General features: G+C 40.3%; 2 protein-coding genes across 2 annotated transcripts; both read right to left on the bottom strand.

Annotated features, from left to right (window-relative positions):
* Positions 1-1,580: 1,580 nt before the first annotated feature.
* On the bottom strand, positions 1,581-16,613 carry NME5 (NME/NM23 family member 5; the record flags this gene model as incomplete). The annotated part of the gene is made up of 5 exons (XM_084252359.1): positions 1,581-1,664; positions 3,237-3,355; positions 5,850-5,950; positions 6,939-7,144; positions 16,485-16,613. The coding sequence occupies 5 exons, from the start codon at positions 16,611-16,613 to the stop codon at positions 1,581-1,583; spliced, it is 639 nt and encodes a 212-aa protein (XP_084108485.1).
* A 1,152-nt stretch (positions 16,614-17,765) lies between these two features.
* On the bottom strand, positions 17,766-25,126 carry LOC311183266 (bromodomain-containing protein 8-like; the record flags this gene model as incomplete). The annotated part of the gene is made up of 5 exons (XM_084252622.1): positions 17,766-17,816; positions 18,606-18,783; positions 20,206-20,274; positions 20,388-20,477; positions 25,026-25,126. 5 exons carry the CDS (start codon positions 25,124-25,126, stop codon positions 17,766-17,768), a joined length of 489 nt encoding a protein of 162 aa, XP_084108748.1.
* Between the last annotated feature and the right edge of the window lie 48 nt (positions 25,127-25,174).

Genomic DNA, 25,174 nt, shown 5'->3' on the forward strand with positions numbered 1-25,174 from the left:
AAGACATGGCAGAGGGAGACAAGGTCTATTTTTTTTTTTTTAAGTTTATTTTTATTTTTTTTTTTTAAGATTTTATTTATTTATTTATACAAGCACTGGGCACAGTCAGAAGCGCGGGAGGGTGAGAGAATTCACCAGAGCCAGAGCGGGGAGCAGAGCAGGCAGAAGGACCGAAGTACACTGCTGAGGGGAGCAGCAGGCGGCAGGAGAGGTCTGCGCGCCATGTGGGACCCTCCTCCGGTGGCCGGGGAGCAGCCGGGGATCGAACCGGAGCCGCAGAGGCCGCGGGCAGCTTCGCAACCCAGCGCTCAACCGCTGCGCCACCGGGGAGGCCCGACAAGGTCTATTTTAAAAGAGACTGAAGACCTGTTTCCTCTAAAAGGGAGACAAAGAAGAATCCCAATGCATCGAAGAGGGCTCCTTCAGTTTTTTGTGTTCTGAGTATTGCCCTAAATCAAAGAAGAACACTCCAGTCTCTCAGTTGGTGATATTTGCAAAGGAATTTGGAGAGATGTGAAATAACAGTGCTACAGATGAGAAGCAGCTAAACAGAAGGGTAAATGTAAGATGAATACTATTAGTAGGCCTGTGGAGGGGGAAAAAGAGTCATCAAGGCAGAAAAAGGCAAGAAAAAGAAGAAAAGGATGAGGAGAAGATGAGTAAGATGAAGATAATGATGATAAACAAAATGTTTCTAGTTTTTTGTCCTTGTCTGTAAAGCATTTATCCTTCCTGTACACAACTCATTACTTCTAAAAAACTGAAGAAAAAACAAAATTAATTGAAATGTACAGTTGTATAAGACTTCTTTTAAAACTGTACTGTGTCTTGTTTTTGTATAGTTAACACACTACTAAATGTGTCCTTAGCTAGCCCTGCCCTGGCAGTATTTCAGTCACTATGAAACTTGCATGGTTCACTATGGGTGTTATAAACTGGCATGGTAATTTAAAGCAGGTTCTTGTTGATGTACAACACAAATTAGTTATAGATGTGTATGATAGTTTTTCCATCCTCAGTTATCTCTGTCAGAGTTTATAAAAATTGTTTACTGCGGGCCTCCCTGGATGGCGCAGCAGTTGAGCCCTGGGTTGCGAAGGTGCCCGCGGCCTCTGCAGCGCCGGTTCGATCCCCGGCTGCTCCCGGGCCACCAGAGGAGGGTCCCACATGGCGCGCAGACCTCTCCAGCCACCCGCTGCTCCCCTCAGCAGTGTACTTCGGTCCTTCTGCCTGCTCTGCTCCCTGCTCTGGCTCTGGTGAATTCTCTCACCCTCCTGTGCTTCTGACTGTACCCAGTGCATGTATAAACAAAACAAACAAATAAATAAATAAATAAAACATGCCTCTATTAAAAAAAAAAAATGTTTACTGAACACTACTTTGTAATTGGGAAAAAAAGCATACAGTAAACCTGTATTTTACATGAGAAATTATCTGCTATACAAAACACCTTCTTATAAAACTGATTTTAAGAAATAATTTATTTCACATATAGTTACTTAAACCCTAAGGAAATATGATTTTTAAAAAGTATATGTATGCTTTTTATAAGCTATATCATGATCTGTTCTTTGAAGACTTTAATAAGATTCTTCTGTAACTGGATGGTGACAAAGTTTAGGTTTGTTGGGATTATTTTTCAGCAACCAATCAGCTAGCCAAATCTAAGGAAAAAAGGGGGAGGAGGAAAATCCTTAAGTTAATAAATATTTAAATATTTTAGTCAATATGCAGTACATCAATTAAAAGCTTAAAGAGTTTTCAAAATCATTTTAAGAAAAAAATGAATATTAAAAATTGAAACACTAAGTTTTACATTATGCAAGATTGTAAACCATAAATCCACATCAAAAAAATTGAAGTTAAACTATCTCCATTCACAGATGACACAATCCTATATATAGGAAGTCCCAAAGGATCCACAGAAAGATATTAAAACTAATACATGAATTCAACAAAGTTGTAAGTTATAAGATCAACACACAAAAAAAAGCTGTCAAAATTCTTTTTGGCAGCAAGCAACAATCCAAAAAGGAAATTAAGAGGTCATTTTCATTTACAATACCATTGAAAAAAGTAAATATTTAAGAATAAGTTAATCAATTTGTATTGATCAACTTAAATTTAAAATATTGCAGACAGAAATTTAGAAACCTAAATAAATGATAAGACAGCTCATGTTCATGGGTAGAAACACTTAATACTGTGAAGACATTAAGAATTTAGTAATACCTAAAGCAATCTACAGATTTAACCCAATTCCAACAGTCAAAGATGAAAACAAACAAACAAAAATACCTAACAGTCATTTTTGCAGAAAAGGAAAAGTCAGTTGTCAAATTCAAAGGGAATTTCTGGGGCTCTTAAACAGTGAAAACAATCATGAAAAAGTATTTTCCAACTTTGTTCTTCTTGATTTCAAATATCTTCTACAAAGCTACAATAATCAAAACAGTGTAGAACTAGCATATAGATAGACATGTAGACCAATAAAATAGAATTTAGAGTGGAAAAGTAACATATGGTACCCAGTCCGTTCAATGGAAAAGATGTAGTTTTTTCAATAAATGGTACTGGGTGGCCTCCCTTCTGGCGTAAGGGGTTAAGTCTCAGCACTGTCAAGTTATCCATAGTCACTGCAGCATGAATTCAATCCCCGGCCAAGGAAGTAACCCACATGGCCCAGCAGACCTCTCCTATCTCGCCTGAGGCTCCCCTCAGCAGTGTATTTCAGTGAATCTGCCTGTTCTGCTCCCCACTCTGTCTCTGGTGAATCCTCTCACCCCCTGTACCTCTGGCCTATACCCCAGTTCTTGTATGCATACATAAATAAAAATAAATCTTTAGGGTCCCTCTGGTGGTGTAAGGGGTTAAGATGCAACCTTTGAAGCTATTCGCAGCCACTGTAGCACAAGCTGTATCCCTGGCCAGGGAGCTACCTACATGGTGCAGCAGACCTCTCCTGACTCGCCTGCTGTTCCCCTCAGTAGTGTATTTCAGTCAATCTGCTTGTTCTGTTCCCTACTCTGTCTCTGGTGAATCCTCTCACCTGCCCACCCCACACCTCTGCCTATACCCCAGTTCTTATATGCATAAATAAATAAATCTTTATTTAAAAAAAGCTATTCAGAAGGAGGTATCTAAAAACCACCTCTAGATACTTAACTCTTTCAGAGAATACAATGTTTCAACATTAAAATATAGACAATATTTAATGTGAATAAAAAGATTCTTACATAAGGATCTGCTGGCTTTTGCTTACAAAGCTCTGTGAGTCCTTTTAGCAGAGTTGGTGTTACATACAAATTTAAATAGTCCTTAGCAGCCTGTCCAACTGGAATGGGCTCAACAATCACTGCAAATAGAAATGTATTCCCATTAAAGCTAAATAAATGATGAAATATAGACAAATAACTTTTAATGGCATTAGAAATACTTCTAAAGCTTTTAAAAAGGAAACATAACTAGATATATGGTACACTAGTTTGTTAAAAAAACACACAGAGAAATGGCTACATAACACATAAGACTAGCAAGAAATATCAAAATTCTAACAGTGATCATGTATAAGAGTCTGATTTTGTTTTTAACCATATCTTTTTCTACATTACCACCATGCTTTGTACAGTAGATATAATAGTAGTATGAAAAAGAAAAATATGAACACAGGACATGTAATCTTCATAAGTTAAATTTATTTTAACAATTAATTCCTGCCAAAAAATAGCAGGCATTTTGCAGAGCTTAAACAGTGAATAATACATAGTTCTTGCTCTTCTACTGAATATACACCTGAGATATAATGATATTTGTCTATATAATATGTAAATATTCCTGCTTATTTCTCAAGTTTTAAAATATATTACTGAGAAATTTTATTATTTTCAACCTTGTTTGAACACTATGTAGGTGAATCAAATTTGTAATAACAAAGAATATAACTACACAAGAAAGAATGCATTTTAATGTCTTAGTAGGTCTTTTGAGGTTAATCTCCATGGATGTGTTATTTTTGATAAAAATGAGAAAGGGAAGCTATTGGTCTTGTGTTTGGATTTTTAAAAAAGATTTATTTATTTATGCGTACAAGAGCTGGGGTGTAGGCCAGGGGAGGGGGTGGGGAGTGTTAGAGGATTCACCAGAGACAGAGTGGGAAGCAGAACAGGCAAATCTACTGAAATACACTGCCAAGGGGAGCTGCTGGTGAGACAGGAGAGATCTGCTGCTCCATGTGGGTCACCTACCTGGTCAGCCCCAGCCAGGGATCAAACTTGTGCTGCAGTAGCTGCAGATTGCTTCATAGTGCTGATGCTTAACCCCTTGAGCCTCTGGGGAGGGTCCCAAATGTTTAGATTTAAATCCTCAGTGGCCCAGTGGAAAGGAAGGCAGAAAGATAAATTTCTGTATGAGTTGTGTATGGGTTCAGTCTCAATGAGACAAAGATTAACAATGGGAGATCTTTGTCATGATGCAGGAAAACCTGGGAAAAACCTAGTGGGTCTTCAGTAAAGTTTTCTTTCCGGTAAAGTCTCTATTATAACAATTTATTTAACCACTACTTATCTCTTGGATCTCAGCTAAAATGTCACTTTCTGAGTCAGGCCTTAAAAGTCTCTAAGCACACCTTTTAATTGCCTTGTATGAGCACGTCCCACACAATGACACAGCAGGCCTCTCCTGGCTGGCCCTCTGCTCCCCTCAGCAGTGTACTTTGGTCAATTTGCCTGTTCCCCACTCTGTCTCTGGTGAATCCTCTCACTTCCCCGCACCTCTGGCCTTTGCCCCCACTCTTGTATGCATAAATAAATAAATCTTTTTTAAAAAAGTATATAATTTTTAAACTCATATCTACAGCATCAGTTAATGGGTAAAATTAGAGGCAATCTAAAATAAGAGTTTAGGAATATAAGACTCTGAGTAAGAAGAACACCCAAATATATCTTCTACTCAAGTTAGAGAATTTTTATCCAATTTCAGTTAAAATCCAAAGAGAAAATTCTAATTCACAAGTGGGGAAAATCTACAAAGCTATTAAGACATCTCATATTTGAGATATGTGTAAAAATAATATGGAGGCAGAAGAAGGAGCAGGGGTTATAGATGAAATAAGGCTCGCCATAATTGTTGAAGTTGGGTAATCCATTTACTAGGGATTTATTATACTATTCTGTCTACTTTTGAGTATGTTTGACATTTTCCACAGTAAAGAGTTCCAAAGGAAAAGTAAGGTCTTTGACCATGTGACAGAGATTACATCAGTAAGAAGAAAACAAGTAGGAAAATTCTTTTGTGCACAAATATCTATAAAAAAAAACTTTTAAGGGTCCTCCCTGGTGGCACAAAGGATAAGAAGCAGCCTACGAAGCTATCTGCAGCCACTGCAGCACAAGTTCGATCCTGGGCCAGGGAGATACCCATATGCCACAGCAGACCTCTCCTGACTCTCCCGCTGCTCCCCTCAGCAGTATATTTCAGTAGATCTGACTGTTCTGTTCCCCACTCTGTCTCTGGTGAATCCTCTCACCCTCCCGCACATCTGGCCTATACGCTGGTTCTTGTATAAATAAATAAATCTTTAAAAAAACGAAATTTATAAAAAAAAAAAGAAAGGGAAAAAAATTAAACTGTTTCAAAAGATTCCCTGATTCCCTGGAGGGCACAATTTAATTTTGATGGAAATGTTGAGTTCTCTATTCTTAGCTTCAAGTTTTTAAGTAGCCAAATTTGAAAATATTACCAAATATATTTAAGAAAAATTACGTTATCCTCCTTCTCAATACATCTTCAAAATAAAAGAAAAAGCAAACAATAAAGAGATGAAACTGACATATTACTTATTGGTAACTTACCTTCAGGAAACATGAACCGAATTTCTCTTTCTGCTGCTGCAAAATCATTACTCCCATGAAGTGCATTCCTTAGGTCATCTGTGCCATAGATTGCCCTTAGACTAGAAGCAAGTTGTAGATGATGACCATTCAATCTGAGATCCTTTTCCTTAGTTTTTATAAATGTTTTCGCCTTAGAAATTTTACAGAAGCACTGTCATTTCTCACATATGTGATTTTAATCTATAGTTGACCTTTAAACAATGTACTAACCCCCAAATATTTGAAAAACTGCATATGACTTCTGAGAACCCAAAAACTTTACTAACAGCCTGCTGTTCACCAGAAGTCTTAGGTAACATAAGGAGTTGATTAACAAATTTTGTGTCCTATATGTACATTCTTACAATAAAATAAGTTAGAGAAAAGAAAATGTTAAGACCATCATTAGAGAAAATACATTTATAGTAGTACTGTATTTCTCTATACCATAAGTTTGTGTCATCTGTTTAAATGAAATTTGCATGTAAGTGGATGGGCACAGTTCAAACCCATGTTGTTCATAGGTCAAGTATATTTTATTTTATTTAGGTCAAATATATTTTAAGTTTAAATTTAAGAAGAGGGTCAATCATTTTTAAATTTGTAAAAAGTATGCATTAGGAAAACAGAAGTCCTCTGGGTTAAAAGGAGACTTGTCAGAAGTAAAAAACAATACACATTCAAAAGTACAGGGACTCAAATCACAGGGACTCCTTTTGTTTCTAGACATCTAGTAGTGAAAATGCTGAAAATTTGTATTTCTGGTCCTGTGTTATCAATATTCTTTTAAAATACCACACCATTTTTCCTATGAAAAAACTACTTCAGTGACATTTTAAATCAAGGATGATTGAAGGCTAATTAACCATAAATCAGACATTCCTGAGGCTTTTGTGATATTTGGTATTAAATAGACATTTACTAGTTAAAAATATAAAAGACCTCTCCCCCACCCCCCTCAAAAAAAAAGTGTTAGGGAAACTTTCAAATGAAATTCCCATTACAATGAAATCATACTTGTTTTTTTGTTTCACAGATGAATTCCATTTTACCCTTTAAGAAAATTACCTGTCTGGGTGTGTCTCCTTAGCTACTAAGCTATTACTTGGTCCCAAAAGTTCTTTCCAATAGGAGATGGCTTTATGTCTAGCTAATATCATGGCAACAAGTGGTCCAGAACTCATGTAAGCTGTTAAATTGGGGAAAAACATTTTCCCATATTGTTCCACATAAAAGTTACTACAGTGCTCAGGGCTAAGTTGCAGTTTTCTTCTCTAGAAGAGAAATAAACAACAAAAGCATTTAAAATGACAGTTCAATATTATCTCATGAAGTTTTAATAACTTAAATTGCATGAATCTGACTACAAATTTAAGGTTTGTATTTTTTTTTTTAAAAAGGCAAGATAAGAAAGTTGAATATATACTGTAAATAAGATTTAAAAGAATTGTGTAGGGCCTCCCTGGTGGCGCAGCGGTTGAGCGCTGGGTTGCGAAGCTGCCCGCGGCCTCTGCCGCGCCGGTTCGATCCCCGGCTGCTCCCCGGCCAACGGAGGAGGGTCCCACATGGCGCGCAGACCTCTCCTGCCGCCCGCAGCTCCCCTCAGCAGTGTACTTCGGTCCTTCTGCCTGCTCTGCTCCCCGCTCTGGCTCTGGTGAATTCTCTCACCCTCCTGCGCTTCTGACTGTACCCAGTGCATGTATAAACAAACAAACAAACAAACAAAAATACATGCCTCTTAAAACAAACAAATAAATAAATAAAAGAATTATGTAACCTACTTAAGAAAAACTATTCCAGTCTGTCAGTCTCCCTTTGCCTATAGTGTTTTTTTGTTTTTGTTTTTTTTTTTTTTAAGATTTACTTATTTATGCATACAAGAATTGGGGTACAGGCCAGAAGTGGCAAGGGTGGGGGGTGATGATAAGATTCACCAGAGACAGAGTGGGGAGCAGAACTGGCGGATCTACTGAAATACACTGCTGAGGGGAGCAGCTGGTGAGACAGGAGAGGTCTCCTGGGCCATGTGGGTCACCTCCCTGGCCAGGGCTCTAACTTGTGCTGCAGACAGCTGTTCATAGTTTCATAGTGCTGAGATTTAACCCCTTGTGCCACCAGGGAGGCCCCTGTTTTTTGTTGTTTTTTTTTTTTTAAAGATTTTATTTATTTATTTTTGCATAGAACTGGGGTATAGGCCAGAGGTGTGGGGCAGGGGGGAGGGGAGAGTGAGAGGACCCACCAGCGAAAGGTGGGGAACAGAAAAGACACCACTGAAATACAATGCTAATGGGATCAGTGGGCGAGAAAGGAGAGGTCTGCCATACCATAAGTGGGTTAGCTCCCAGGTTAGGATGGAACTTAGGATGTCAAGGTAAGGGCCTCCCTGGTGGTGCAGCAGTTGAGCACTGGTCTTCGAAGCTGCCCGCAGCCTCTTCAGAACTGGTTCAATCCCCAGCCACAGAGAGGGTCCCACATGGTGCGCAGACCTCTCCTGCCGCCCCCACTGCACCCTTCAGCAGTGTACTTCATCAGTCTGCCTGTTCTGCTACGCGCTCTGGCTCTGGTGAATTCTCTCACCCTCTCGCACTTCTGACTGTACCCAGTGCTGGTATAAATAAGTAAAATCTTAAAAAAAAAAAAAAGGATGTCAAGGTAACAACCCAGAGACTCATCCCTTAGGCTACCAGGGAGGCCCCTGCCTGTGGTTTGTTAATGACAAATTTATCATAACTCCTTAAAGTAAGGGCATTCCAATCATCAATATTTCATAAATGTATACTTTGGATACATAAACATAAAAAAAGTGGACTGTAGAAAATTCCAAAACCATCTTTCCCCATCTATTTGTAATATTTCCCTATTTATTGAAATTTTCCTACATTACTTTTGGATACTGGTCTCATTATATTGTAGTACTTGGGGGCCTACCTGGTGGCGCAGGGGTTAAAGACAGTACTATAAATCTATCCAGCCACTGCAGGGTGAGTCCCACACCTGCAGCCAGAAGAAACCCATATGGTGCAGCAGACTGCTCCTGCCTCACCCTCTGCTGCCCTCAACAGTGTATTTCAGTAAATCTGCCTGTTTGCTCCTCACTCTGTGGTGAAAAAGCCTCTCACCCCCTACACTTCTGGCTTACACCTCAGTTCTTGTATGTACAAATAAAAATTTTTAAAAATTTAAAAATATTGTAGTAGTTGGAAAAATCCATCTTTCTAAAATGAGCTAGATTTTCCTGAGAGACAATAAGATTTTACTAAATGACCTGCTCTTAAAGCCCCTTTCAAAACTATCATCTGTCTTCAGATTGCAGAACCCTGGTAAAAGTACTTGATTTATACAGAGGGACCCATACTGACCAGTGCAAGAAAATTGGGAAGATAATGTTTACCTACATGAGTTAGCACTGCTATAAAAAAACTCTACTGGATGACTAAGGACTAGTTACTATAAAAAAAAAAAGATGATCACATCATTCAATTCACAGTCGGGAAATATAAGAAATTAGAGAAGATATTATTGAGTGTGTATTTCTTGGTTATGTTTTAAAAATTAAGACATGCCAGTAATTGTGATTCTTGTGCATAGTGATGTGTGTTTTTGTTGTGTTTAAAAATAAAAATCTTGGCCTTCCTGGTGGTGCAAGGGGTTAAGGACAGCACTATGAAGCAATCCACAGCCTCTGTAGCATGAGTTCGATCCCCAGCCCAGCAGGGAGCTACCCACATGGCACAGAGACCTCTCCTGTCTCGCTGCTCCCCTCAGTCTGCCTATTCTGTTCCCCACTCTGTCTCTGGTGAATCCTCTCACCCCCGCACCTCTGGCTTGTACCCCAGTTCTTGTATGCATAAATAAAATCTTTAAAAAAAATAAAAATTTCATTTAAAATTAATATAAATCCTTATCTGGCACATTCTCCTTAAGCAAGGGGCCCTATCTTCAGCAGATGTGATAGCTAAGGCAGCATAATTATGAAAATGAACAGCTCATCTTAAACTAAAATTGATACTTAATCAATGATTCCATTAGTTACTTTAAAATTAAATCAGGTAAAATTTTTTGGAATTTTGATGGATAGTTTAACAAGGAGAAGCCATGTTATTAAATAACACCAAAGAAAAGATTCGCTTGTAACTAGAGAAAGACTGCCACCTACTGAAAAGATACTTCTTTTTACAGAAGGTTTTCCCTAGATGGGACAAGAGAGGCACAAGTTCAATGAACTCTAAACTACATCACAGTCTTTTTAAAAGGACACAATACAAAGGACAAATATTTTATGATTCCACTTACATGAGATACCTAGAATAGTCAAAACCGTAGAGGCAGAAAGAATGGTGGTTATCAAGGAATGTGAAGAGAAGAAAACAAGTTACTGTTTAATGGATAGTTTCACTTTAAGATGATGAAACATTTGTAGAGATGGGTGGTGGTGATGGCTGTGCAACAATGTATATGTATGTATGTATTTATGTGTTTTTAAAAGATTTATTTATTTATGCATACAAGAACCGGATTACAGGTCAGAGGTGCGGAGGGTGAGAGGATTCACCAGAGACAGAGTGGGGAGCAGAACAGGCAGCTCTACTTATATACACTGCTGAGGGGAGCAGTGAGCGAGACAGGAGAGGTCTCCTGGGCCATGTGGGTCAGCTCCCTGGCCAGGGATCAAACTCCTGTTGCAGTGGCTGCAGACAGCTTCACAGTGCTGCAATTTAATCCCTGCTGACCAGAGAAGCCCCCATACATGTATTTATTTATTTATTTATTTTTAAAGATTTATTTATGCATGCAAGAACTGGGGTACAGGCCAGATGCCAGGGGGGTGGTGAGAGGATTCACCATAGACAGAATGGGGAACAGAACAGGCAGACTGACTGAAATACACTGCTGACAGGAGCAGTGGGCAAGATAGGAGATGTCTGCTGTACCATGTGGGTAGCTCCCTGGCCAGGGATCAGACTCGTGCTGCAATGGCTGTGGATAGCTTCATAGGTTGTGTCTTAACCCCTTGTGCCACCAGGGAGGTCTCGCATATGTATTTAATGCCACTCAATTGTACATTTAAAAAGTTAAAATGGTAAATTTCATGTTGCATATATTTCATCATAATTAAAACAAAAAACAATAATTGCAACTAGGGAAAATTTTAAATATTAGTAAGCTGATTTTTTTTTTAAGATTTATTTTTATTTTTATTTTATTTATGTATACAAGCACTGGGCACGGTCAGAAGTGCGGGAGGGCGAGAGAATTCACCAGAGCCAGAGTGGGGAACAGAACAGGCAGAAGGACCGAAGTACACTGCTGAGGGGAGCAGCGGGCAGCAGCAGACAGCAGGAGAGGTCTGCGCGCCATGTGGGACCCTCCTCCAGTGACCGCCACGTGGGACTCTCCTCCAGTGGCCGGGGAGCAGCCGGGGATCGAACCGGTGCTGCAGAGGCTGCAGGCAGTTTTGCAACCAAGCGCTCAAACGCTGCGCCACCGGGGAGGCCCAGTAAGCTGATTTTTAATTTATAATTAACATTAGCTATTTGTCACCTTTTTTTTTTAAAGATTTATTTATGTATACAAGAATTGGGGTGCAGGCTAGAGGTGTGGAGGGTGAGAGGATCCACCGGAGACAGAGTGGGGAGCAGAACAAGCAGATTGACTGAAATACACTGCTGAGGGGAGCAATGGATGAGTTAGGAGAGGTCTGCTGCGCCATGTGGGTTAGCTCCCTGGCTGGGGATTGAACTCACGCTGTAGTGGCAGTGGATAGCTTCACAGTGCTGTGCTTAACCCCTTGTGCCACCAGGGAGGCCCCAATTCTTCTTTTTTTTTTAAGATTTATTTATGCATACAAGAACTGGCGTACAGGTCAAAGGTGTGGGCGGGGGGGTTGGGGTGAGAGGATTCACCAGACACAGCATAGGGAACAGAACAGGTAGACTGACTGAAATACACTGCTGAGGAGTACAACAGGCGAGACACGAGAGGTTTGCTATGCCATGTGCATAACTCCCTTGCCAATGATCGAACTTGTGCTGCAGAGGCTCACGGATAGCTTCACAGTGCTGTGCTTAACCCCTTGAGCCTTGTGCCACCAGGGAGGCCCAATCACCAATTCTTTTTAATATACATGTATGATAAAACAAATGGGATATATATCTTATTTTTATAATTAAAAAAATTTTTTTTAGAAAAATTTATATATGCATAGAAGAGCTAGGGTGTAGGCCAGAGGTGTGGGAGGTAAGAGGATTCACCAGAGACAGAGTGCGGAGCAGAACAGGTGGATCTACTGAAATACACTGCTGAAGGGAGCAGTGGCTTGACAGCAGAGGTTTGCTGGGCCATATGTGGGTTAACTCCAGGCAAGGATCAAGCTCAGGCCAACTCAGGTCATAGCAGTGGTGACTGTATGATAATGCTGATATTTAACCTCTATGCCACCAGGGAGGCCCTGTATACTTTTTAAAATTAATGGGTAATATGGGCCTCTTGGTGGCGCAAGGAGTAAAGACACTATGAAGCAATCCACAGACACTACAGAGTTCGATCCCCAGCCAGGGAGGTGACCCACATGACACAGCAGACCTCTGCTCTCTCATCCACTGCTCCCCTCAGCAGTGTATTTCAGTTAATCTGCCCCCACGCTGTCTCTGGTGAATCCTCTCACTTCCAACTCCTCTGGCCTCTACCCCAGTTCTTGTATGCATAAATAAATATTTTTTAAAAATTAATGGATAATATACTTACAGTGTTCAAAAATTCAAAGTAAAGAAACAAGGTAAATACTGGGAAATGTTATTCCCGTCACTGTCTAAATTGACCATGTTCTTCCTTGCCCTCAGCAGGCAACCATCTTTTAATGTTTATTTTTCTTCTACTGTTTCATTTTGCATATATGGGCAAACATGAATATATATTACTTTTTCTATCACAAAAAGTTGCCACATATTATTTTGCATCTTGTTTTTTTTTTTTATAACAAGATACAGAAAAATTCCCTCATTCTTTTTACAGTTAGTTGCATAGTATTCAAACTGGTGGGTTTGTCGATATTTTTATTTAACGTCTTGTATACTGGGTTATTTCCTACTTTTTTGTAGTAAATAAACAATGCTGTCAAAAATAACCTGTATACTTGTCACTTATAGAAGCAATTCCCAGGAGTTGGATGCTGTGTCAAAGGGTAAGGCATCTATAATATTGACAGATTATTGCCAGATACTCCTCCATAAGGATTGAGTCATTTACATTTTTGTCAGAATGTATTTCAATGTTGTTAATTTGCTTTTTTTCCTATTTAGAGATTGAGTATCTTTTCAGTATGTTTAAGTAGCATGTTTTTCTTTTCTATGACTGTCCACATGTCCTGCTCATCTTCTACCAAATTTTTATCTTTTTCTAGGAGTCTTTTATAAATTACAGAGATTAGGTCTCTGTGATGTTACCATAATTTCAGGTTTTCAGGTCTAATTCCCCAGCTAGGAATTGATCCTAGGCTGCAGTGGCAGCACTGAGTCCTAGCCAAAAGGCCACCATCCATTGATTTCTAACAAAGCTGCAGCAGGAACTTTGCTGACTCTCAGGCAAGCAAGTGAAAAGAGGCAAATTTGTTTAGAGAAATAGATATAAGGGGGCCTCCACGGTGGTACAGCGGTTGAGCGCTGGTTTGCGAAGCTGCCCGCGGCCTGGCCTCTGCGGCGCCGGTTCGATCCCTGGCTGCTCCCCGGCCACCAGAGGAGGGTCCCACATGGCGCGCAGACCTCTCCTGCCACACGCTGCTCCCCTCAGCAGTGTACTTTGGTCCTTCTGCCTGCTCTGCTCCCCGCTCTGGCTCTGGTGAATTCTCTCACCCTCCCGCGCTTCTGACTGTACCCAGTGCATGTATAAACAAAAAAAACCAAGCAATCAAACAAATAAATAAAAACATGCCTCTATTAAAAAAAAAAAGAAATAGATAAAAGGAAAAATTTATTAAGAAGAAAAGGAACAGAAACAAAATAGGATTCCCAGGCCTATGGAACCAGGCCAGGGAGTGGCAAGGAAGCCCATGGAGTTGTGCTTCCGGGAATATATACCTTCTTTCCCTAATTATTCTAAACACCCATCAATCTCTCTGTGATTGGCTAGGACTCGGTAGTCTCACTCACTCTGTCTTAATGTCTCTGTGCCCAGAATTACTTCTTATTTCATCGCCCTTATATTAGAGTCCTTTTTTTATTGCCCTTGTCCAGGAATGTCCTGCTGTCTCTGGGGGAGAGGGGGTGTTGATTAACCCCCTTTAGAATTTGTTGCCCTTATCTCTGTAAACTTCCTTATTCCTCTGGGTTTTTTTTTCCTATTTTATTCTGACCCTAAAAGCTATCTACTTGCTCCATGACCAAATGATATGAGTTGCAAATCATTTTTCCAAATTTGTCATTTGTTTTGATTATGTGTATGATGTTTATTTGGCCATGCAGAAGTATTTTGTTTATACTCTTATTAATCTTATCTTCTATGGTTCCCAGACCTTAAGACAGAGTACAAAACGATGCTCAACTCCAAGCATAAGCAAGAAATTTATCCATCTTTTTAGAATTTATATGGTTTAATTTTTATTATCTTTTTTTAAAGATTTATTTATTTATTTATACAAGATCTGGGGTACAGGCCAGATGCGCGGGAGAGTGAGAGTATTCACCAGAGACAGAGTGGGGAACAGAACAGGCAGACTGAGGAAATACACTGCTGAGGGGAGCAGCGGGGGAGACAGGAGAGGTCTGCTCGCCATGTGGGTTGCTCCGAGGCCGGCGGGGATTGAACAGGCACTACAGAGGCTATGGACAGCTTCACAGCATGGCGCTCAATCGCCAGCGCCACCAAGGGAGGCCCAATATGGTTTAATTTTTCAATATTTAAAGCTTATACCCATTTGGAGTTTATTCTGGAGTATATGGTATAATACTTAATAAACTTTAAGAAAAATGGATTCCTGGTTCACCTAACATATATATATATATATATTTAAAGATTTATTTATTTATTTATACAAGCACTGGGTACAGTCAGAAGCGCGGGAGGGCGAGAGAATTCACCAGAGCCAGAGCGGGGAGCAGAGCAGGCAGAAGGACCGAAGTACACTGCTGAGGGGAGCAGCGGGCGGCAGGGGAGCTCTGCGCGCCATGTGGGACCCTCCTCCGGTGGCCTGGGAGCAGCTGGGGATTGAACCGGCGCTGCAGAGGCTGTGGGCAGCTTCGCAACCCAGCGCTCAACCTCTGCACCACCGGCACCGGGGAGGCCCTCACCTAACATATATTTAAAAGCCATCTTTACTGATATAGGGAAAATATTTCCTTATATTTTCCTATACTATTTCCTTATATTTTTTGGTACCATTCTGCCTCTGAATTTTCGCCTGTCCTAAATGCAAATGAAATCCCATACTTTACTGAAGATTGAACTTTTATCTTTTAAAACACTAACTAAAAAGCCAATGTGATACTGTACAAATGAAAGAATTAAAAACCAATAATTTAGGGCCTCCCCTGGTGGCGCAGCGGTTGAGAGCTGGGTTGCCAGGCTGCCCACAGCCTCTGCAGCGCCAGTTCAATCCCCGGCCACAGGCGAGGGCTCCATCAAAAAAAAAAAAAAAAAAAAAAAACCTAACAATTTATAATGAGGATGGTACCAAAAAGAAAAAGGATATTCAATTTATTTGATAATCTTTAACAACACTTTTTCCACATTCATTTTCAAATCTCTAAAATGTCAGTGTTTACCAACAGCAGACAAAGTGTAATGTTTAACCTTAGATGTTTATAACAACTGAAAAAAATACCAATGATGCTCCAAAAGTCCATCAGTAGCTAACCAAGCAAATACATTGTGATTCATCCTTACAGGGAATATCAAAAAGAAGTTAGAAAAAATGAGGTAGATTCAGATGTAATAAATGATCTAGAATGCTATCTGAGGGACTTTTCTTAAAGAAGGTCAAGAGAGGAGGAATGCTATCAATATTTGGGGTGGGGGGAATGTTTGTAATGTATAAAAAAACAAACTCCTGGAGGAATAGAAAGTGCTAAGTGGTTGCCTCTCTGGAGACTGGGACTTTAGGGTTGGAGTGATAAGGTGGAGGAAAAATAGTTTTACTTCTCATTTTACAGTCTTTCGAAGTGTGTTATAACTTTTACTTTTTAAATTTATTTTTAAAGATTTATTTATTTATGCATATAAGAGCTGGGGTTCAGGCCAGAGATAAGGAGGGTGAGAGGACCCACCAGAAATAGAGTGGGTAGCAGAATAGGCAGATCTACTGAAGTAAACTGCTGAGGGGAACAGCGGGTGAGACAGGAGAGGTCTGCTGCACCATGTGGGTCACCTCCTTGGCTGAGAATCGAACTGGTGCTGCAGTGGCTGTGGATAGCTTCATAATGCTGTGTCTATACCCCTTGAGCCACCAGGGAGGCCCCTGAAGTGTGTTAAAACTTTTAAAACCATCACATAGAGCTTTTGTACACAGAAAAATAAACCTAAATTAATGCAAACTACTAAGGATCTAAATATGGTAATGTCTTTATATAAACATAAATAAGGAAGCAGAGAGAAAAAAGCATGAGCAGCATGCCCAGAAGTTACCTGAACTATGGTGAATCCAGATCTGAGAATAATATCTCGTATCTCTTCCTCTTTGTCAACAATATCTGGTTTGATAATGGCCAGAGTTTTTTCTACATAAATCTGAGGTGGGGGCATTGACAGCTCCATTTGGACTTTTCCGGTACAATTTAAGTTTCTTGACAGGTATCAGCTGCAATGACATACAAGCTCCTTACCCAAATTTAATGTAATTGTGATTAAGAACATCATTAGGTGCTTTTTAAAATTAACTTATAGTTACAAACTGAAATATTTTTTCCTATGCGTAGCCTCCCAGTAATATGAATTCAACTCTCCATCTTGAGTTTCCAAATCACTTTCAGAGAGGCCCAGGAGCAACCCAAAGACCTGGATCTGCACTCTCCGAGCCTGGATGGGAAACTCTCCGTGCCCTTCCTATGGTAGGTAAGCAGCACTGCCTTGCCCATCCCCGCTCTACAGGGACGATAACTTCTTTGCAGATTTTGGAAAGCAGGACCCCTTCTCGAGCGGAGCATTTCCGAACTCACCTGGGCACTAGCCCCTTCAGTGCGACCACAGCTTGTTGCTAGGAGACATGAAGCCCAGCTTAGGGACGGTGGCTACAGAGGGCCAATCCAAGCAGAGCGTTTCACAGCCTCTGGTCTTATCTTTTTAAACAGGAAAGGGAACCAGGCACCATCGGTTTTCTTCCTCTTGGGAATCTAAAAGCACTAGACAATTTCTGACATTTTCCTCATGATTTATCTTATTTCATCCTCCTACTCATTTGAAGGGAGCTTCAGTTTTCTCCATTTTATAAACGGTAAGATGAATCGTATAGACTCTCCTCATTCCATACCATTCCCTTTCAGAATGCAAGGAAATCCATGCCAAATATTTTCCTCATTTGACCAGATACTATCCTGTCTAGTCCCAACTTCTGTAATAATTAAAAAGCAATCTTGAACTTGTGGAAAAAACATTTATTTATAAAGTTGTAATAGAAGGTTTAATCTAGTTATTTCTAAATTAAGCCTATGGGGGAAAAGGAGGGAAACATTTATGGCATAACCTCAAATCTCAGCTTTCCCTATTTTCTTTATATTATGTCCATAGGCACCTGTGACTTCCTGGTTGTGAGTTAGGCATTATTCCTACTAGGAGAGACAAGAAAGCAGTGGTAAACAAATATTGGGGCTCTTCTATGGGTTAGAATCTCAATGAGCAGTCCAAATTCCAGAAAAGGTCATAGCAGCAGGTCCAGATTAACAAAGCAGGTTTTCTTTGTCTGGCTGGTTCTCATTCCAGAGTATTTAAGTCTCTTCTTTTGTCTAACCAAATACTCAGCACCTAAGGGTCAAGGCAGATAGCAACCTATGAATCTTAAAAGCTAGAGAGTTTTGAATGCAATTTTATTCAAAGAGATTTGACTATGCTTTTTTTTCTTTAAAGAAATTTCTTCTTCTAACTACGATGTCTTATCCCCTAAAGATAAGAGAGTGTGATCATATATGAATATCAATATATTATAGCAAACAAACAAAAAATAAAAAATGGATAGTGGGCCTCCCCGGTGGCACAGTGGGTTGAGGGCAGTGCTGTCGGGCTGTCTGAAGCCTCTACATGCAGGCTTGATTCCCGGCCAGCCAGGGAGCTACCCACATGATGCAGCAGACCTCTCCTTTCTCACCCGCTGCTCCCCTCAGCAGTGCTTTTGGTCTGTCTGCCTGTTCTGCTCCCAGCTCTCTCTCTGGTAAATTCTCTCACCCTCCCGGGCCTCTGGCCTATAACCCAGTTCTTGTATAAATAAATAAATCTTTAAAAAAATGGATAGTGACTCGTCTCTGCCTTGCAGGTTTAATCCTCTGTTTTGAGGTTCTGGAAGCAGAATCTGCCAGTCTTTATTTGTCCCCACCTCCCTTGAGAGCTTTTCATGCAATCTACTTTCTTAGACGAGTTTACTTAACTATCTAGTAAGCTGGCTCTACTGAAGGTCGAACTTTCAGGACCTTCAATCACCTCTATACATAAACTCTGGGAACACACAGTTGCTTCAAAGTCACCTATACTTTTGGAGACTTCCAAAATCAATTTCCAGAAGGTACATTCCTTTTTCTTGCAGCTCTCTACATACAGTACCTGAATCTGCTCCAATACTTCTCGCTGCATCTCCACAGCCATATGGTACACATGATGATCAGAGTCATTGTACATCACAGCATTTTGGAACATCAGCATCAAGTCCCGCTGAAACTGAGCCATAGTTCGAATCCGTCCCTTAGACAAATTCCTTTTCAGGCTAGTTAAGTCCATGGGTCTACAAGGGGTGAGGAAAAGCCAAAAGAAATCAAATCTTCTTGGAGTACATGAAGTGACCTATCATGCTCTCCTGGAGTACTAGCTCTTAATGAAAACAGTAGTAAAGAGAGTAATCTCCATCATATAATAAAGTAGTAATAGCAGCTACTGTTTGCTATATTTAACTGCTTACAATAGACCAAGGGCTGTAGCAGGTATTTTCTATATTAACTTGTTTAATCCTCTCAAGAAACCTATAAGATAGGTACCCAAATGACATAGGTACCCAAACCTGACAACAAGCTTGAATCTAAAAAGGTTAAGTATATTCCCAAACTTACAAGCTTGGATTCCATTTCAGAGGTAACCTGACTCCAGAGCCCAAAGGCCCAACTCCTGTTTTCTACCACTGTAGGAGGAATGTTAGTCCTAAGTGCCAAAATTGTAAAAAAAGAACTTCAAAGATCACTTCACAATACTAGATATTTAGTCTACTTCTTCAATTGCACAAACCAAAAGCTAAGAATTTTTTTCTCCTTTCATGGATATGGAAAGAGTGAAAATCAATGAGTATTATGATATTATGATAATTATTTAATAAGACATAAATAGTGTGTATAAAAGAAACAGCAGTATAGAAAAAAGACTGAAATGTGAGGAAAGAATCTGGGGTTTAGCTCTAGCTCTGCTACTCACTGTAGATCACAGGAAAGTCATGACCACTTCTAAGCCTTAGTTTTCTCACCTATAGAATGAAGATATGTCTTCAAAGGTCCTTTCCTGATATTTTATATCCTATTAACACACTGGTTTATGACAGCATTTTAGATGAACTGTGCCATGATAATCCAAAATACTGTAATCAACCAATATTTGTAACAGCCCTTTGGATTATCACCTTTGCATTATCATACCCAGAATTGCCTAAATGAATAAAGTATTCCTTTTAAAGTTTTGCTCCAAAAGAACAATATCAAAACTACCAAAGGCAATGTAAAATCAAGAAGAATGGATCATATATTATTTGAAAATCAAGACTGTTAAAAAAAGCCTGGGGCCTCCCCGGTGGCGCAGCGGTTGAGCGCTGGGTTGAGAAGCTGCCCGCGGCCTCTGTAGCACCGGTTCAATCCCCAGCTGCTCCCCGGCCACCAGAGGAGGGTCCCGCATGGCGCGCAGACCTCTCCTGCCACCTGCTGCTCCCCTCAGCAGTGTACTTCGGTCCCTCTGCCTGCTCTGCTCCCCGCTCTGGCTCTGGTGAATTCTCTCACCCTCCTGCGCTTCTGACCGTACCCAGTGCTTGTATAAATAAATAAATCTTAAAAAAAAAAATTATATCCTGAGTTTATAAGTAATATAAGTAAAGAAATAAATAGGTAGGAAATAAAGTATTGAAAGAAAGATATAAAAGCAACCCACTCTACTTGACCCCTTTTTAACTTACCTTTTCACCACATCCTTATATCCTGGGGCCTGCCTTTCTGACACAGGCTTCAGAAATGGACTGCTAAACCTGTTAATGGACAAAGAGGTTATTTATTCAACCCAGAGAGGTTGAATAAACCCTGGAAGTCACTCTAAATGATAAGAGTGGCTGTGAACACCAAGCATGGCTTAGAGACCTGCCTGTGACTGGCAATCATCTTCCAGACTGGCAAAAGAGTCTTCTTAAATAGCAAGTGATCCTGAACAGGGTCAGTTGGACCTATATCAGACCTAGGGAATAAACCAAGACAGAAAAGAAACAGTAACTTCACAAATGACATTTTGTCTCCCCCAGGTAGGTAATGAAGTTTTCTCAGCATATAGTGTTCCTAGTTAACATCTAAAGGGCAGGCCTTCCTGGTGACCTAGGGGTTAAGTCTGAGTTTGATCCCTGCCAAAGAGCTAACCCACATATGGCACAGCAGACCTCTCCTGTCTCACCAGCTGCTCCCCTTAGCAGTGTATTTCAGCAGATCTGCCTGTTCTGCTCCCCACTCTGTCTCTAATGAATCCTTTCACTCCTGTATCTCTGGCCTACACCCCAGTTCTTCTACACAAAATAAATAAATAAATAAATAAACCATCTAAAGTGCTGTACCAACATAGAAACAAAAACATATTTAATACTTCCATAAGAAACCCTTAACTCTAGAAGATTTCTCTTACTGATAACTATTATCCCATGAATTAATGACATCCTTACAAAGTATAATACAAAGCTATATAGTACCACAGGCTTTTTGACTCTTCCTGATTTGATCTTCAGCATCTGTAACGCTAAACCTGTAACTCTATAGAGCACCTATAGCTCTATCAAAGTAATTTTTGTTCACTGATGTTTCCCAAGTGTCTGGGACATTTTAGGCACCCAATTAAGTACCAGATAAATGAATTTAATCCTATTTTTATGAAAAAATATACCTTATTAATAAGTTTCTCTCCCATATTTCTAGAAGAAAATAATGGGTCTCACATTCCAAGGGATTTTCTTATGTTTCATCTGAGTGCTACGCAAATTAAATATTTTCATTTACATTTCCCTCTGTACTGTATGGTAATCTTTAAAATACTTGGAAACATTAATTTCTTCTCATGGCCTTCCTTTTGTGGGCTAGATTTTCTAATTTAACTTTTCTTCAGAAACAAATCTATTCATTGTTTTATTTTGTTTTATAATTTCCCCAGTTGGAAAGTTTTCTATTTACTCCAAATTAAACATCATGTTATACACTTCCCACTTATAAATAGCATTATTCCCGATAAGTGGGTTTCTTCACAACTAAGCTTTCACACACTTATTTTGTTTAACATATCATACTGTGTGCATCCATTTGAGCATGACTCAAATCTCATTTTATCTTTCTCCAATTTGAGTGGCTCCACATAACTATTCATTTTCATGATGCAATATCTCACCTGAATCTAAATAAAATGCCACAAAAAATCCAGTGATCCTTAAGTTCAGAGCCCTATCAGTACAAGGAATTTAAAGTCCAACACCAATTTCTTCCTTTGTTTCTGGTGAATCAACCAGAATGAACAGACCTGCTGAGTCGTGCTCCAAAGGTTCTATTTCTCTTTACCTATGAGAGTCTATACAAACTGAGGTGAAGCCAGAAAAGAAGGACCTTGAGACTATTTATCATTCAAAGTAGTCTTTAAGTAGTAGTACAAGATGGTAATACAAGAACTCTGCTTTCTCTCTTTAAACTATATGACCAACCAGACTCACTTAGTTCTATTGCTTTCTAATAAAAGATTTCATCTTTAACTTAAATTCTGAGTATGAAATTCATCATTCAAGATACTGAAATGTCATAGATAAGTTGTCCCAGTTTAGAGATGTCCAGTTTTTTTTTTTTTTTTTTCAGTCATCATATGCCATCTTCTCATACTTAGAGCATTGTAAAAAAAGCAAAGGAGGGCCTCCCTGGTGGTGCAGTGGAGCGCTGGGTTGCAAAGCTGCCCGCGGCCTCTGCAGCGCCGGTTCGATCCCCGGCTGCTCCCCGGCCACTGGAGGAGGGTCCCACATGGCACGCAGACCTCTCCTGCCGCCCGCTGCTCCTCTCAGCAGTGTACTTCAGTCCTTCTGCCTGCTCTGCTCCCAGCTCTGGTGAATTCTCTCACCCTCCCACTCTTCTGACTGTACCCAGTGCTTGTATAAACAAACAAATAAACAAACAAATAAATAAATAAAATAGGTGCCTCTTTAACCCTTTGCACTCCGAACCATTCTGGACATTGGCTACCAGGTACTTGACGCTACTTTGCGGCGGAAATGTGCATTTATAGACCCTCGTATTATTTAGTATAATTTTGGAACCAAGTAACGTATTATAATGATATTGGACTTATATGAATTGGGTGACATCGAGGAATGTATATTTGCAAAAAAAACAATATTTTATTATTTATAATTTTGTACAGTATAAGTTTTGTAACACTCCCCAATATGCATTGCAGGCTGATTAGTGCATGTTTGACATGTCTGTATAGAGGTCTATCTGGAGCTCATCTTCACTACTACTTGTGTCATGAGACTCATTCGTGGTTGGACGCTTTGCCATTGTTCTAATAAAAAATATGAATAAATGCATGGGTTGAAAATTTCTAATTGTTATTACTAACTCACAAGATGATATTTACCAAAATAGCTTTCACCAAACAATTTATTCACTAAGAAAAGAATCACTTTTCCAATTTTCTCCTCGTTAGATCTATGTGCACTGCTCGAAGCTTCAAACCAAAATGAGCTCAGCTTTGAAAATCTTTTCCTCCAGATGTAGACTTGTTTATTTGTAACTATATATCTCACTATGTAACAGGGTGGTCCCCAGGAAAGGGGGAGGTTCCCTGCCCCACCCAAGGGAGGGTGGAGCTGAGCAGGAAGAGGAGAAGCTGAAGAAGAGATTGAGGAAGGAAGCAGGATGGAGCCAGGAGACCTGGAGGAGGCACATGGAGCCTAGAGACACGTGAAGAAACTGCGCTTGTCTTTTGGTCGTGGACTGGGTGACACAGATGTGGGTGAGACCCGTGGAGAGGTGACCATGGCAGCTTTTATCTTGATGTTGATTTTGCTCTTTTCCTTCCGGGCTTGTTTGGTTGTTTGTGATCTTTTTCTGTGGGTCCCCACTGGAAGATGCTTTAGACTTGTGGCAGGCCTTGGGGCCTTGCTCTGGGCCAATCCCATATGGATGGACTTTTACCCATGAGGGGACGGGTAACTTTGGGTGCTTCATTTAGAAACTAGAATCTTTGCCTTACCTGTATTGTTTCCTAGTTTTATTAAAGTTCCTTCCCATTAAAGTCTCATATGTTTTGTGTTGATGCGGCGGATGGCAGAACCCATTTAAAATAGGCAGGTTTGTGGGGCTTGGGCTGCCCCTCTCCTTGTCCTATAACAACTATACAGTGCGCGCTATGTTCGAAAACTGACCTTTCTTCTACAAACTCCCCTTATCGCTCTTTTCAAGTGGCGTCGCGAAGTGCTCGGACAGTCGTGAGTACGCATCTCATGTTCTCGTCCGACACAAAACCCGCTGACATTTCTTGTATATATCTTAGTAATTTTACGATATTTTGATTTAATTTCTTGTGCCATTTCAAGATAAAACTTCAGGGAAACATGCATGTCTCAAAAAGTTGCGATGAAATAACTCAATTCCCCGTAATCACTAATAAATTGCAATGTCCCCTGAGAGGGGACATCCGAGTGACATGCTAGAATTCCGATGTCCCCTGAGAGGGGACAGCGGAGTGCAAAGGGTTAAAAAAAAGAAAAAAAAAAAAAAGCAAAGGAGGGGCCTCCCTGGTTGCGCAAGGGGTTAAGTAGCAGCACTATGAAGTTATCGACAGCCACTGCAACACAAGTTCAATCCCTTGCCAGGGAGCTAACCCATATGGCGCAGCAGGCCTCTCCTGTCTTGCCCGCTGCTCCCCTCAGTGTTTCTGTCAATCTGCCTGTTCTGTTCCCCACTCTGTTTCTGATGAATCCTCTCACCCCCTGCACCTCTGGCCTGTACCCAGTTCTTGTATGCATAAATAAATAAATCTTAAAAAAAAACAAGCAATTTTTCAACAACCTAGGTTTTACCCTGTATTGTATTTAACAACCACTTAAAATCTGCTGCTAAAAAAATATGTATATGCAGGCATGTGGGGGGGAGTAAATTTTTAAAAATTAAAATTAAAAAATACATATGCAAGGTTTAGTTGTATACTTTAAACAAAAGAAGGTCAGATAATTACTGGTTTGCCTTTCCACAGATATTGTGGGGGATCTGGAGTGTAGTGAAGAAAAACTGCAGTTCTTCCTGTCCTCTTTCAATACACAGATACAAGATCAAGCCCAGGAAGAGAATGATTTATTACCATAACAAAAACAACCTTTTTTTTCATTAAAAAGAAATTCACTAGGGCCTCCCTGGTGGTGCAGCGGTTGAGTGCTGGGTTGCGAAGCTGCCCGGGGCCTCTGCACCACGCCACCGATTTGATCCCCCGCTGCTCCTCAGCCACCGGAGGAGGGGCCCACATGGGGCGCAGACCTCTCCTGCCTTCCGCTGCTGCCCTCAGCAGTGTACTTCGGTCCTTCTGCCTGCTCTGCTCCCTGCTCTGGCCCTGGTGAATTCTCTCACCCTCCCGCGCTTCTGACTGTACCCAGTGCTTGTATAAATAAATATTAAAAAAAATAATAATTCATATTGATGGCAACATGTTAAAATTGGCCTAAACAGAAATAAAAGTGAATCTTAGTAACATTGGATAAAAACCTATACTTACAGCTTTGAGGAGGTAGCACGGTTGAAAAGAATATCCACCAGAGGAGTCTCTTGAATGCTGAAGCCATCATCACACTCACCTGAAGAGGGCTGGTCTTCCATCTCTGACACATACCCTTCACCCTGGTCATCCTCTTCAGATTCTTGCTG

Source organism: Talpa europaea, assembly GCF_964194135.1.
Source record: "Talpa europaea genome assembly, chromosome: 13".
Lineage (NCBI taxonomy): Eukaryota > Metazoa > Chordata > Mammalia > Eulipotyphla > Talpidae > Talpa > Talpa europaea.